The sequence below is a fragment of the Phalaenopsis equestris genome, unplaced genomic scaffold (genome assembly GCF_001263595.1).
Source record: "Phalaenopsis equestris unplaced genomic scaffold, ASM126359v1 Scaffold000032, whole genome shotgun sequence".
NCBI classification, from domain to species: Eukaryota; Viridiplantae; Streptophyta; class Magnoliopsida; order Asparagales; family Orchidaceae; genus Phalaenopsis; species Phalaenopsis equestris.
The window spans coordinates 448,001-463,992 of NW_018164474.1; the positions used below are offsets into that span (position 1 = coordinate 448,001).

Below are 15,992 nucleotides of genomic sequence, written 5' to 3' on the forward strand. Positions count from 1 at the left end.
GTGAAGATTTGTGGCGGCGGGGCGCCCCCGCCCCGCAATTTTTCCCTGTTTGGGGCGGCGTCTCATACACGGTTTGCCGCTATTTGGGGCGAACGCGGAACGCCATGGGATAACAGTGGCCCAACTTCATCGCAGCGGCCTGAATTCCTTTTTACGCTAGTGCCCTCACAATACACGAAGGCGCTCTCCTCTCGCGTCCGAAACCCTCCCCGAACTCCCGAAGCTTCTTCTCTTCCCGAGCGAACAATGTCTCGCATCTCATCCTCTTCCCGAACAAGATCGTCTTGCATATTCGCATCCCCTCTTCTTTCCGAGCAGTCTCGCATCTCCTCCTCTTCCCCAACACCCTCGTCGAGGTCATCTTCCCAAGCGGTAAGAAAAAATTTTCTTTTTTCCTTTCAATGCTTCGAATCTAAGGAATGGTTCTTGAAATTTTTGTTTGTCTTGTAATTTTTTTTGAGAAGGGTATAATGCATCTTCCCATTTGATTCTCAACACACCCTAATTGAAGAACTCTCTTTTGCCCTCCTTTTGTAGAAGTAATATGCTACATGTGAGGTTAGGTGGCCTCAGTGCAACATTTTCTTAAATGGCCATCAATCCATTCATGCTATATGGATCTTTCTTGTTAAAACATCTCTACTTAGACATTTTTGTAGTAACCATAAAAGATAAGATGTGCCATCAAAATATAATAGACCTAAGAGGGGCCATCAAAGTTAAGAAGAAGAGCTTTAGATGAAAAAAAAAATGACTCACAAAAAAGAAGCTTAAGTAGGTCAATAGTGGTTTTACATGGTAGCAAATGCATAAAACGAGCACAGTGATAAAATTTGTGGTAGGATAAAAAATAAGATCGCAAAAAGTCAACTTACTCAAATACTCCAAGACTATGAAATTCTACACAATCAGTTGTATGTTGAAGAATCAAATGATACGAGTAAATTAGTGAGTACAATGGATTAACATATTGAGTCTAAATAAGGAAAAAATAAATACTATATATGTTATATAAAATAATTTTCTTATATGCTCAGTTAACAGATGTTGGTTGACATTGTGGTTTGCAAATAGTATCAACATTGGATGTGCCCACATTAGGATCTGTTAATAAAATATTATTTGTTATCTAGTAGATACAGTTTTATAGAAATCGTACAATTTATTTTTCCTCGTACTAATATGATAATTTGTTTGTTAATAGGTTTGCACTTTCAAAAGAATGAAGGCTGGCTAGATGAAGTTTTGAGGATATTATGGGCTATAGAGTTTTATAGTTTTGGAGCTCATTGTATAAGCTTTGATTTATAAATTTGTGCAATGAGATTTCTAAAATTTTATAGGTTCACACTCAATGATAGCAAGTGTATTTGGAAATATATATTTGATGTGTATTGGTGATTTTGAAAATTGAAAACTTTTACTACATCTAAAGAGATAAAAATATCTAGCCATTATTGTGTTGTTATCTATGCAATGCTATTTCAATGTATTATTTACCATTACAATTCTCAGCCATGTAAACCAATTTGATTCCTATGCTTATAGAGTGAATTTATTGTTGAATTGATTTTCCGCAGCTCTTAACAATGTTGCTTAGCCATTTCTATTGTTTTCCCTTCTCCATAGTTTTTGCACATAAGCTGACGGGTATTTTATATGTAAATCTATAAGAATTGTATGCTATACATCTAAATGCCATCAATATATATATAATCAATTAAACAATAATTATAATTATGTTTTTTTTATTATTATTTCTTAACTTAGCCCCAATCTACCCAATGAACTTAAGAGGGGCTTCTGGTTGCATGTATTTATATGGTGGGTTAAGCATTAGGTTAAACTAATTAAAATCATTTCCTATTATTTTCATTTTATTATTATTTTGTTTAATAATAATATCTATTTTCACCACAATTTCAAGTTAAACCATAACTTGGTTTGTATTTGTTTTTTGTTTTGGAAGATTTACATGAATATCACTCTATTCCCATGTATTTACATATCTAACCCCTATACTTCAATTATGACATACAAAACACCTTATTTATCCATGAAAATATTTATATCATTTTGTAAAGGTTAAAATGATGGTATTTTTTATTTGATATGAAAGATTTAGGTGGTATAAATATAAAAAAAAATAGACTTTATATATTATGCATGTATGATGTTAAAATATTCTTAATGAGTCTCATGAATGTAATTGAAGCATTTGTTGGCCACCATACCAGCTCCAATTAGTAATCTGATCAAACACGTCAGAGACAGCAAGCAATGATAAATTGAGGTCAAGATGCATCATACCAAATGAAGTGAACCAAAAATCACTCATTTGATGAAGTGCAGCTTGCAAATGTGTCCGAGACATAAAAATGACAGCACATTAAAAGCGACGACTTATACATAATGATATGTGAATCATATCAAAATAATTGTAATCATCATCAAGATTGCTCAAACGGCACTAATTTGAATAACTAACTTTGTTATTACATACATAGCATCAAAATATGTCAAATGTGATTTTTTGTAGTTGATTTAGGCTCTGTTTGGCTGAGTGTTTTTGTTGTTGCGCTACACCGTCCCGTGAATTTTTTTATGTTTGGGGCGGCGTTTTCTCCACTGTTTGCCGCGATTTGGGGCGAACGCGGAAAGTTGTGGGATAACAGTGGCCCAATTTCATCGCAGCGGCTTGAATTTCTTTTTACGCTGGTGCCCTCGCGATACACGAGGCGCTCTCCTCTTGCGTCCGAAACCCTCCCCGAACTCCCAAAGCTCCTTCTTATCACGAGCGAACAACGTCTCGCATCTCATTCTCTTCCCAAACGAGATTAGTCTCGCACATTCGTATCCCCTCTTCTTTCCGAGCAGTCTCGCATCTCCTCCTCTTCCCCAACACCCTCGTCGAGGTCATCTTCCCAAGCGGTAAGAAAAAATTTTCTTTTTTCCTTTCAATGCTTCGAATCTAAGGAATGGTTCTTGAAATTTTTGTTTGTCTTGTAATTTTTTTTGAGAAGGGTATAATGCATCTTCCCATTTGATTCTCAACACACCCTAATTGAAGAACTCTCTTTTGCCCTCCTTTTGTAGAAGTAATATGCTACATGTGAGGTTAGGTGGCCTCAGTGCAACATTTTCTTAAATGGCCATCAATCCATTCATGCTATATGGATCTTTCTTGTTAAAACATCTCTACTTAGACATTTTTGTAGTAACCATAAAATGTCAAATTTTTAATTAATGTTAATTTATTGTTTCAGAAAATAATTTATTTAATATAAAAAAATATTTTATCTTATGTTATATATATAAATATTACACAGGGACATGATAGTTATTTTTTCAGAAACAGCTGCCCCACAGCTATTTTCACATAGTTACAACAAACAGACAGTCAACTTCCTCGCAGCGCAGTTGAAAAGCTGATAAACTGCAACTGCGCCAAACAGACCCTGAGTCTCGATCATGTTGGTTTAAATTAGTAAATAAGCAAACTTGAACATTTTTTAAAAGCTCAAAGGCTAAATGAAATAAATATGAACAAGCCAATCTTGGACATTTATGTTCATGATCAAACTTGATTGTTGTTCAACAAATAACTTATTAAATCTTTATATTAATTTTGATGATAGCTCGTATCATATATGATATATTATTTAAATAAATCTTCATAAATCAAAATTTATTTAATTATATTCCGTTCACATTCCGTTAACAATGTTGGAATCCCACATCCTTTAACAACGATGACATGCTCATATTAACTTCATGGAATTGCTCTAGGGCCCTTTTCATCTCTTGCCTCTATGACTACTTCAATTAATTATGACAAAAATTGAAAACACACAAAACTTGTGAATATTTTGTTTTGTTTTTACACAAATAATTCATGAAAATGCAATCCTTCTAGCAAAACATATTACTGACTCAACTAAAACCAAAACTTTAAGCGAGAGAAACACAGGTGACTGGACTGAAGACCAAAATTAACCACAAGCAAGAAACGCTGCAGAACTTCCGAAATCCATTTCAGTTATATTAGAAATTAAGGAAAGCAGTTGAAAATTTTTATACCGGTACGTAAACATTAAATGTAATGCAAAATCTGTCCCAAGAAGAACAACTACATTATCAAAAACAACAATGATAGCAATCAGCACAGAAATGCATGAAAGCATGGTCCCAAAAGAATAAAATTACAATAGCTCTTGACTAATTCTAGCAAAATGAATGTCAGCATGTAACCTTTTTCATGCAGTCTTCGGCTTGATCTTCTTGACCCTGGAGTACAGGAAAACTCCAGCGAGTGCAATTCCAGTTCCTGCAAAAAAGACATCAGTTGGAATTTTATTAGAGATCTTCTCCAAAAGGTTGGTCTGAGATCGTTAATGGCAGCAGAAGGTGGTGAAAAACGCTTTACCAATGGAATTGATGGGAGAAACTGGAGTCCTGAAGAAGAGAACTGATGTCACAATAACAACCACTCGTTTCACACAGTTTCCGACTGAGTGGGTTACAGGGGAAACTCTTGACAGAATCATATAGGAAACCTATAGAATTACAAATCACAATATGTTGAATTAGACCTTCTTCTGAACAGAAAATCATTAATGGAAAGTGATGTTTCACAAATTCAATTGATTATTTTCAAACTATTACGGGAATTTACAAACATAGCACACAATTTTTATGTATTTGCATATCTCACACCCGTCTGTTCATATTTATAAACATAGCACATTTGTGCTTTAAACTTATGCATGAAATGGCATATTTTGCTTTTAAAAAGTACTAATAGTTCTTTTTTCATGTGGTATTAAAGATTTGAGTGATATGTGCCTGTGTAAATATGAAAGTTTAGGTGTAAGATATGTAAGTAAATAAGAATTGTGTGCTGTTTGTGTAAAAGCCCCTAAAATTATGTGAAGTAACAAAATTCCACAAAATATTTCATAGTTCAAATTCAGATTCCTGCCACAATCAGAAGGCAAATCTTGCAAAAAGATTTCTAGTGTTTGATTTTTTCTATTATTTTCACATCGACTCTGATCTAGAGGGTGCATCATTAGATATAAATAGTCCCAAATCATGATGTTGGTATTCTTCAGGCAGTGCAATATTTGAAGCAGAAATTCTTGCCCATAACCGCATAAAAAATAGTTTCTGGTACTACCGTATAGAAGCAGAAGTGTGAAAACCAAACTCTAACCTGTTGATAAGCGTGAAAGCATAATCCGGCAAGCAGTGATCTCACGTATAATTGTTTAAGGTTCAAACCCTGCAAAATTTTCAACACAAGGAACAATGAATCTCACTACATTTTAAAAATTAAGTACAGGTGGAATGTAGATATCACAAATTATTACAATAAAAAGTCGTGCACGTCAAGCCAGAAGTGAATGCAACACGCACATGGAAGTTTAGAAGATTTAGATCAGGAATACTCACAGCAGACTGTATGTACGATGGAGTGAACTTGATGCCTTCAACAAAGAATGTGAAAGGGGCTAACAGGAACAGGGACATAATTGTTATAATTGAGAAGAGGTTGATATTGTCCAGAGATTCCTGTTTCAAATACATAATAAAACAAAATTATAACGAGACAAAATTAAGAGAGAACTCAGCCAAGTATGGTATCTAACATCAAAGAGTTCAGATGGACATTGTATTATATAAGCGGGGGGCAACTACATACATATCATCCAATACCTATGTATTCACATATCTTCCACATAAACTTCACATTTGACATTTATGCCACCCAAATCTTTCATATCACAACAAAAATATCATCATTTTAACTTTAAAAAAGTGAAATGCATCTTTTCATGCATAGGTTAGGTGTTAGATATGTAAACGAATGGGAATTGAGTGGTATTTGTGTAAATCTTCCTTTCTAATTTAGCAAAGAACAATCAGATATAGTCCGTGAAATTATCTCTTGTAATAATGGAAGGCTGACATACTTCTCTCTTGACCATGACTTTTTTGCTAAGAACATTACGTGATTGAAATGTCAAATTGGAAGCCATAGCACTCCAAAAGCCTGCCCTGTTTTATGAAAGCAAACTGATAAGAAGACAAAAATTGTGTTCAACATAGAAGTTAACCTATTAGGAAAGTGAGTTCAAATTGAAGCGATTGAAAGTGCAGAAAATAAGTTGAATGAGCACTAAAAATATACTCCTAAAATATTAATAAAAGATTAGATGTCATAATATGGATTCCTAATTGAATTTGGTAATGATAAATTTTCTTACCAGTTGAAAGAAGCTTCTGTCATAGATGCTAGAGCCACGCCACCAACAATCGGTGCAAGAGAAAATAAAACCCAGACGGAAGGTTGCTGCAAACATGAAGTAAAACCATGAAAACACAAAAAATACAGTAACACGTAAATAGGAACTTGGAAATCTCTAAATACATTGCATGCATGCAGACAGCCTTCCAGACTAGAAACTTACTGAGACTTGACTAGGTCAATAACTTGAGCTATGTTTGCTTTTGTTTTCTTTATATTCTTTTTTTTTTTCGTTTTGAAAGAAAAGATGTATTTGGAATATAAAATAAACAAAGAGAAACCCAATCAATTATTTTAAAGTGGTTACGATTAAGAGTATAAAAATACATTTGACAAGTATATAATTTAGAAAGAAGTATTTTAATACTCTTATGTTTTTTAATAAAGAGCATCAAGGCTCTAATTTTATTCCATAAAAAAAAAGATTACAATGGAGTGGCCAAAAGTACCTCTAAACCTCAAAGAAAAAAAAACCAACACAACTCAATCAACAAATAAAAAACCCAAGTACTTGAAGCCACAAACAACCCACACAAAAAGAAAAAAGAAAAAGAATTTTAATACTCTTATTTAGATTTATAAAAAACATGTAAATTAAATTATTAATAAATAATATAAAATTCAGTTATTAAGTAATGAATAAATGATTTTTAGGATCGTCTCGAGTTAACATAAACCAAACTTTCTTAGGGTCAGGCTAGTTAATTCTTCTTATCATGGGCTAACAATAAAGTGTATATAAGCATTTAAAGCAGAACATTTAAACACTACATTGCAATAAACTTAGCTCTCTCTCCCTCTCTTCTTGTAATACCCAAAAATTTCATTAAGGTAATAAAAAAAATTTCTCCTAAAAATTATGCCCTATTCTTCACAAATCTCTAAAAAGATCCAAAATATTTTTATAAAATTCTAAAATTCATTTCAATCATTTTAATATACAGAAGTATATATAAATAACTAAGCATATTAGTACTTATTAAATAATTTCTCATTAAAATTTTAATTAAACTTATTGCATATAGTTTATTGTATTCTCGAGTAAGCTGGAAACGAGGAGGAAAATAAGAAAAGGAAATAAAAAGGGTGAAGAAGAAAAGAGATGAATAAGAGAGGAAAGGAAAATGGAGAAAAATGAGAAAGAGGAGAAAAAGGAGGAAAAGGTGAATAGCTAAAAATTTAGATAAAATATCCAAATTTTTTGGTTTAATCTGCAAATTCAGTTTGAATTAAGTTTGATAAGAATATGGTTTCAATGAGAAGGAATTCTTTCGAGATCGAAATATTTTTTTTTATTTCAGTTATTTTAATTTTGAGATTAACTTTGGATATATTTTGAAGAAATTGATAGTTTTATTAGGTTATTTATAAAAAAACAAGATATCCAAGAAAAAAATTAAAATAAATCTATTCTAATTAAAATCCTATAACTTTGGCAAGATACTCAATCTCTAACATAGAAAGCAATTAAGTTTTAGGTTTGATGCCTTAGAGTGTCTTCATATTGAGCATATCATTAATACCTAATATTGTCGGAAAAGCTACTGCATTTTTATATAAAAATAACCTATTATAAGAAATTTAATGATATTTCTGTTACTAGAGTAATAAGATTGTTTTATATGATGCACATTAAAATACAAGATGCAGGCTTCTACATATCATGCATTTTCTTGAGACACGTTAAAACAAATTGATTGATAACGGATGTATAGAAATGTTGAGCATTTTAAAGAAAAGTATGATAATAAAAAAGCAGTCCGTGAAAGATCATGTTATTTGAGATATATTGCAAATAATGATGACTTCCACAAAGAGAGGCAAAATGCATGATGAGATAAGTCTCAATAGGGGTAAAAAAAAGATTCCTGGCTTTCTATTCTAAAAGTTGGTTCGTTCAATTCTAGCCTTAAATCGAGGGACCATTAAAAACGATTAACCAATAAACTAAGTAACGACTTAATAATATGAATTTACCAAAGCCCATGCATACATCATATGTCACTTCTAAGACTATAAATAGTTAAATAATAGGAAAGCTAGTATTTTCGAACCGGCAATTAACATCTTAGTGAGCTAAATGTTGAATTTAAAATGATGCTTTTATTTCTTTGTAGACAAAGTATATTTAATATATATGATTATCTTTTACTCATTTAATCACAAGAGTTTATCTTACATTAAAATTAACGCATTAGACCAGTCATATCTACAATAAATAATTCTCAAATTAGTTTAATCAACATACATTTTACTGATTCCTTTTCTTGTATTAGAATACTTATCACACTAAACTTTTAGCTCATTAGATATTATAGATTATTTCTTAAGTTAAAAAAAAGGAGCATGTGGGTCTATAGTAAGATGACTCAATTTGACCTTCTATAAAAGTTTTAGTTGCACAAGTTTTGAATATAATAAAAATAATGAACATTATGAAAATTAAAACCTACTTCTGGTATGTTTAAATTTTCTATGAAGCTCTATAGTCCATCTTGATAATTCAAATTATGTGCTTCTATATCAATACTATGGTAAATTTATCTGGATGATTTAAAAAGTGCAATTTTGTCCTGTGATGATCTCAACAGACTAATTTTCTACTCATTCTTGATTAGTCAAGTTAAGATGGGTGTTGGTAAAAAATGTCTGACTGAATTGTCCTAGAGTTGTCCTGTTGCTACTCCCAGCAAACCCAATCAATCACAATTGAGTTCCCCAAGAAGTTCTATCTTTTGAGATCAAAGACAAAGGTTGCTTGATGAGCATTTTGGAATAGCAATACATTTCAACCAATAGTGGCAATGCATTGTCATTTTATCGACTACAGGCAAGGACATGTTGGTCGCAGTTATAACAGAGTTCAACAATAGAAGAGGATAAGATAACAACATACTACACTACTATATAGAGCGATATTGACATGAATGACAACTAAGTGCTTCACATGGGCTTGGTCGGTGCATAAGAGCGAAAGCAGGAATACACCAAAGAAGGTCAAGGAAAGAGCACAAATTGATGGCATAAGCTCCACAAGAGAAGAGTCAGAGATCAGCATTGTTCTCATTGCATAAGATTTTGTTGGGGAATTCTTACATAAGATGTAAATAGAAGAAATAAGAAAATTTTCCAATAACATTTGAATGCTTGCTTGATTTTAAATTTTGCATGGAAGTGCATCAAACATTTTCTTTAATTTAATTTACGTTAATTTTTTCCTTTAAATATATGAACTCTGTGGTCCAGTCACTATGTTCATAATTTTTTCTTCAACTTAGGATTGAAAAAGAAGATCGACATAACAGAAAATTGTAGGAAGGATAAAACTATAAGCTAGCTAAAGTTTTACTGAAACCATAGTTAATTTTGAAGGAAGTTTATATTAGTTAATTCAAGGACTAAGACTACTTGCTATTCTGCAACAGGCATTAATGAGCAGATGAAGCATAGCAGATGTCCTAGGCATTGCAATTTTCTGTTCCCTTTTATGTAGTGAGGAGCTGATTGCGGCTGGGTTCTATTTAGCATACGACCGTGGCACTGGTAGTTACAATTGAAAACAGCCATGTGCTGCTAGATAGGCATCATTTCCTATTCGACTACTGAAAATTTGGCATCATTTCATATTATCTGGAAATTGTATTAATTCAACTAGTTTATTTTGTTGGAAATCAGGTTTTGTTGAATCAAAACTCCCATTTTAAAGTCAAATTTTACAATTACAAGTAAATACCAATTCTGAGTATATTTTTTTTTATTAATAGGAGACCTGCAAGCATGTAAAATTTGGTCATGGAGTGAAAAATAATCAGATTTCCTCAAAAGCTTGGATCAAGGATTAATAAAAATTCAGAGTTTATGCTTATATCGACTGGAGACTCGGATCTTCTTTGGTAGCTTGTACACTTTTCTTTCTCATCTATATACTTTTGAAACTGGTTTTACATGTATGATAGAGATTTGGTGAAGCCTTTTATGAATTAATTTTATTTTCTGGTGTAAACCCTAATCATTGTGTGATCTTATTTTGTTCTTAAATTTATAGCAAACTTTTAGATTTTAGAAAACCTTTAAATTATAATTTAAATTGAACTTTACATATTTTTTATTTAAGCTTGGCGTAAAATACAATCATAATGTTAAAACTAATACAGTATATTTATGTTACAAATCCCTATAATCATGTAGCCCATCTATATGGTCAATATCACATTTTTATGATTTGTTTACTTTCAATTTTCAATACCAATTTTCATTATGGGTTCCTCTTAGTATCCCTTAGGGTGCATATTAGTATGTCAAATCATTACTGGCTTTGCATCATAATATTCACAAAAAAACTTAACTCATAAGTATAATGATCCTAACTGTTTTTTTGATCAAAATCAGAGATATGAGAAATCCAAATCCTATGATAAAGTAATAGTGCATTTAAATGTAAAAAGACTTCCTCCATAACTAGTGAAAAATAAAATAATAAAAAATATATGGCCATATAAAATCATGTAGTGCGTTACGACAAATGTTTTATGTTAAGCAATGATTGCTTTTGTTAAAAACTCTAATATGTTTTGGTATCAGTCTAGGTTGCAATATATTTGATTTGACTATATTTATATGAAACTATTACCAATGTTTTTTATTCTTCTCTCTTTCTCCACCTTATAAATTCAAATCCAATAATTTATCAGATACACCTAATCATCTTATTCTAAAAGCTATTTTACAAACATATATTGTGCCAACTCTAGATGGCAACTATTAGAGATATACTGTGTTTTGGGATGGAAACCCTACTAGTCATTGTTCATGAATTACTTTACAATAAGCACAATAATTAGACTTAAATTTGCTAGATGAGTATCAAATACTTGATCAGAGATAAACTTTTCAAGCCAAATAGATTGTTGAGGAATCTCATCCCACTCATAGCTCATATTTGTCAATAGTTAATAGTGCATCATATAGCAATGACCGTCAAGGAGTCATAGCACATAGCATATGATACAATGCACACTATTTTAAATATGATATACATTATTAAAAAATAAAGTAATGTATAAAAGTCTACTAAACTGAATGATAAACCATCATGATAATAAAAATATTCAAAGATGATCAGTTTCAAGTTCTCCACACTTCAACCACTTATAATTCAAAATATCACAATTTTTTCGCGGGTTTTAATTTTTTTAAAAGGAAATTAACTAGCCATCCTGAAAATTATCATGAACATCAAGAGTAAAAAAAAAATATTTCATTCATCAACATCATTATTATTTCATATTGTTTGAAAAGGAGTTTGGCATAAGACTCAAACTGAAACACACAAAACGACTCATATCATAAAATATGATATCATATTTAATGTATCTAATACAATGACTCAAAAAAGTCAAAAGATAAATTCAGTATGATTGCTACATTATGTTAGTACTTTAGTTTTTTTTAATTATATTAGATTTCAGATTAATTGATTATTAGAAAAAAAATTATAATGAATGAAGAACATTTTAAAGTTGCAAATGAGATAGATTAGACGATAATAAATATGGTGATTCTTTTGAAGATGATGAAAACAATGATGAGTCCACTATGGATCTTGAACCTTATAATATATTTAAATTTTAAGTGAATATTTATATATTTACATAGAATCATATTTCAAACTTAAATTTTATATCAATATTTGATATTACAACTTATGATTTATGTCATTATAATAATAAACTAAATTAATATATCAATAGTTTATATCATATTAATAAATTTTAAAAAAAAGAAGGTTCTTTATCCATGCTCTTAGATCACACTCGAATATTATAATTTATTTCACAAACATCAGTTTTTTTTTTTTTTTTTGCACTAGTACAGGCCATATTCTCCTCACCAATAACTAATTCATTATTTCATCCAACTCATCATCCACTTTTCAAATTAGTCATTCATCAAAATCAACTATATCATTTAAAGAGATAAAAATTTATGAAGGGAAGGGCATTATAGATATTTTTAGAATTAATAAATGAAAGATATGAGTAATATTTTACAAAGCTATCTTCTTTAAAAAGCTAGTTGAAAAAGATGAAACTAAGGATCGGTTTGTTTGGCCTTTTCAAACAGATTTTTGAATTGATTTTGTATTTTAACTATTTGAATGACACGCATATCGAATCGCGGTTCAAACCACAGCAAAAAATTTCTAATATCGCGCGACCGAATGTTCCACATTCGCACAGCCCTTTTACCTGATATACCCAGAGGAACCTTCTTCGCGACATCTCTTCCTGCTCTAGTTCCTTTGCCACATCTCCCAAGTGTTTTGTCCTCTACGTGTTGCGGTTAACCGAACCTCTCCAGCCTTCCTTAGTCTTCTGCTCTGATCCTAGACAAGGACCGCATCGCAGTGTAACAACACATCTTAAATCTCGTCTTCCTTCCCCTTTGGCTCTATTCCAACATAGAAGTAGGTAAGGCTTCATTCAATTAAGGTAAAAATTGTCACTTTTTTTTTTGGTATACTGCCTGAGGGGTAAGAGCCAGATTCATCAACTGTTACATAATATTTTGGTAAAAGAAATTTGTTCCTTTGGTAAAGGTTTCAATTTTTTTCTAAATTGGTCCTGTAACTCATCTTTGCTCATTTGGCAATCCAAATTTTATTGACCAACTTGGTATAATCCCTGACTCTATTGTGCTAAATCATGTGATGGATCATATATTGTGGAACTGAGAATGCTCTTCAGTTTTTTTTTTTATTTTGGGCACCTAAATTTTGTTTTTTTCCAGCTGATGCAAAATAAGGAAAGGCGTATGGAAAAACTACGAAGGATAAAATAAGGAACAATATATTAGAGAAAACGTTGTGAGTAAAAATATATGAAAAAGTCATTGTTATTAATTGTTTAAAAAGGTGAAATACACTTTTTCATGCATAGGTTTATGATGCCAAAGTTTTATAAGTGTAAATGTCAAACTTTAGGTGTTAGATATGCAAATATATAATAATTGCGTGACAAGGTTATTGACAGCTTATATTTGTCCATTTTGAAAATGATTTTTTTTTTTTTGATTTTTGAGGGAATAAATTTTAGAGAAATGTTATTTCTGCAATTTAAGCCCCTCTTGATTCTATAATTTAACTTTGAGTTTATGTTTGTATTTTTGCTTATTAAATATAATACAGTTAAATTTAAGGTTTAAATAAATCTATAAAAAACATGAATTCTATAAAATCAGTAAAATGAGTAGAAAGGTATTTTGGATATTTATTCATAGACAACACATCTAAAACTGAATTTTTCAAACAGACTAACTGCTTCTAAAACGCCAATTTTTAAACAACAGATTTTCCAAAGCAATTTTTTAAGTGAGATTTCATAACTACAGCTGAAACAAACACACCCTAAAAACCTTTGGATAAGAAAAACAACAACAACATGCATTTATCCCACTAAGTGGGTTCGGCTACATGAATCCTTTTTTCCAGTGTCCTATTGAATGTCATATTTTCATTTAATTCTAATAAAAATCATTTTTTTATACAATATGCCCACGTATTTTGAGTTCTACCTATGCCTTTCTTAGAATAAGTACCTATGCCTTTCTTAGCATAAGTTGAATCTAAAACATGTACTCTCCTAACCAGATCATCAAATGGTAGACGTTTAATGTGACCAAATCATCTAAGACGACTCTCTCTAATCTTGTCTAGAACTGGAGCTACACCAACCCTTTCACGAATAGATTCATTTGCAATTTGACTCTAAGTGTCAAGCAACTCATCCACCTAAACATTCTCATCTCAGCAATACCAAACTTTATTTTATGCTTCTCTTTCAAAAGCCAACAGTCTGTGACATAAAGCATTGCAGGTCTCACCACTAACTTATAAATTTTTCCTTTACGTCTAAGCAATACGTTTCTATCACACAATAGGCCTGATGCATTCCTCCATTCTAAGCGACCAACAAACCTGAATTCTACTAATAACATCCTCATCTATATCACCATCACTTCAAACAATAGACCCTAGATGTCTAAAACGTTGACACCTTTTAATGATTTGATCACCAATAATTACAACTCCGACACTAGAGCTACTACAACTACTAAAATTATATTCCATGTATTCAGTTTTAGATCTACTCGCAAACGAAGGCCTCCAGACTCCAATTTTGACCTCCATAATTCAAGTTTTTCCTAAACTCCTCTAGTCTTATCCGCAAGAAGGATATCATCAACAAAAAACATACACTAAAATATATCCTCCTGTATATGTCTAGTAAGAGCATCCATAACTAAAGCAAAAAGATACGAGCTTAAAGCCAATATGGGCTGAAAGCAGATCTGTGATGTAATCTAATTAAAATAGGGAAATACTTGATCAACCCTCCTGTTTGAACACAAGAACACAAGTAAGAACTCTAGTATGCATATCATTAATGACAGGAATATAAGTCATATCAACACATTTCTTTTCTAGAACTCTCCAAAGAACTTATTTTAAAACCTTATCATAAGCTTTTTCTAAATAAAAAAAAAATTAATGGACTTTCATATATATCACTATGTTTTTTTTATGTAATCACAATTTTTTTGAGTTATATAAATATTATTAAACTTTTTTGCATTTTCATTTCTTGACATTTGCTCCAACATAAATCAAAATTGATTATGAAAAATCTTTGTATTACATCATAACCTATGTTCAATTAACCTCCCATAATTTTAAAGTATGACACATTAACTTAATTTCTCTATAATTTGCACACTTTTATGTAACCCCTTTATTCTTAAAAATGGGAACCAAAATACTCTTCCACCACTACTCGAGCATCTTTTAGTTTTTAAAATAATAGTAAAGAGTTTAGTAAGCCAAAAAACTCAAATCTCTTAGATATTTCCACACTTTAATAGTGATATCATCAAGTCCTACTGATCTTCCACCCTTAAGTAGTGCTTAGTTGCAGCAGAAGATTTACGTTAATAGGTTTTATCAAATCCGCGGATTTCGGTCAGTTCGCCACGAAAATGGAGTAATTGAGAACGACGACATCAATCCATGTAATCCGCCTTCTACTTGGATTTGATAAATCTGGATTTACGCCGCATAAGAGACAGAAAGGGAGAAACATACAGAACGAAAAAGATTTGGATTTAACAGAGAGTTGCATTTAGTTTTAAATTTTTTTTGTTTGACTGGATTTAGATAAAATCTAGGGTTAAATCCTACTAAAAATCTGATACCAAACACCATTTTCGTTTTCTTTAAAGCCTCCTAAACTTCCTTTTTACTAATGCGACAGTAAAAATAAAGACTTTACTAATATAAATAAAATAACTAGAAAGCTAATGATAAGAAAAACAAGAAAATAAATATGCACAAGATTCTAATGAAATACTAAGAAATCTTCCTTTGAAAAGCCGAGGTGGGCGAGAGCATTTAGCATTAGTGTTCTTTGACACATCGTTGAAACTGAAAGAAGAGGGGAAGGTGACAGCTTACAATGCAAGAATGATGTTAAGTCTCGATGCCCCGTGCCAAACAAAATTGACAGTTGAGACCAAGTTAGATGCAAGGATGAGAAGTTTTGTAGGACTCATAATCAAAAAGAGTAAAACGGTATTGGTTGCAAGGGCTTAATTGAAACAAAGAAATAAATAATAAGCAATAATATAT

The 15,992-nt window shown here is 31.3% G+C and overlaps 1 protein-coding gene across 1 annotated transcript in view; it reads right to left on the reverse strand.

The window, feature by feature from the left end:
• Positions 1–4,112: 4,112 nt before the first annotated feature.
• Positions 4,113–15,992, reverse strand: part of LOC110018722 (phosphoenolpyruvate/phosphate translocator 2, chloroplastic) — a 16,658-nt gene continuing 4,778 nt past the window's right edge. The window contains exons 4-9 of the mRNA XM_020716133.1: positions 6,270–6,355; positions 5,976–6,060; positions 5,455–5,574; positions 5,216–5,284; positions 4,427–4,556; positions 4,113–4,327 (exon numbers count right to left, since the gene is read on the reverse strand). Of these exons, the coding sequence (XP_020571792.1) occupies positions 4,257–4,327; positions 4,427–4,556; positions 5,216–5,284; positions 5,455–5,574; positions 5,976–6,060; positions 6,270–6,355 (561 nt within the window). The 3' untranslated portion in view covers positions 4,113–4,256. The remainder of the gene's footprint in view (positions 4,328–4,426; positions 4,557–5,215; positions 5,285–5,454; positions 5,575–5,975; positions 6,061–6,269; positions 6,356–15,992) is intronic.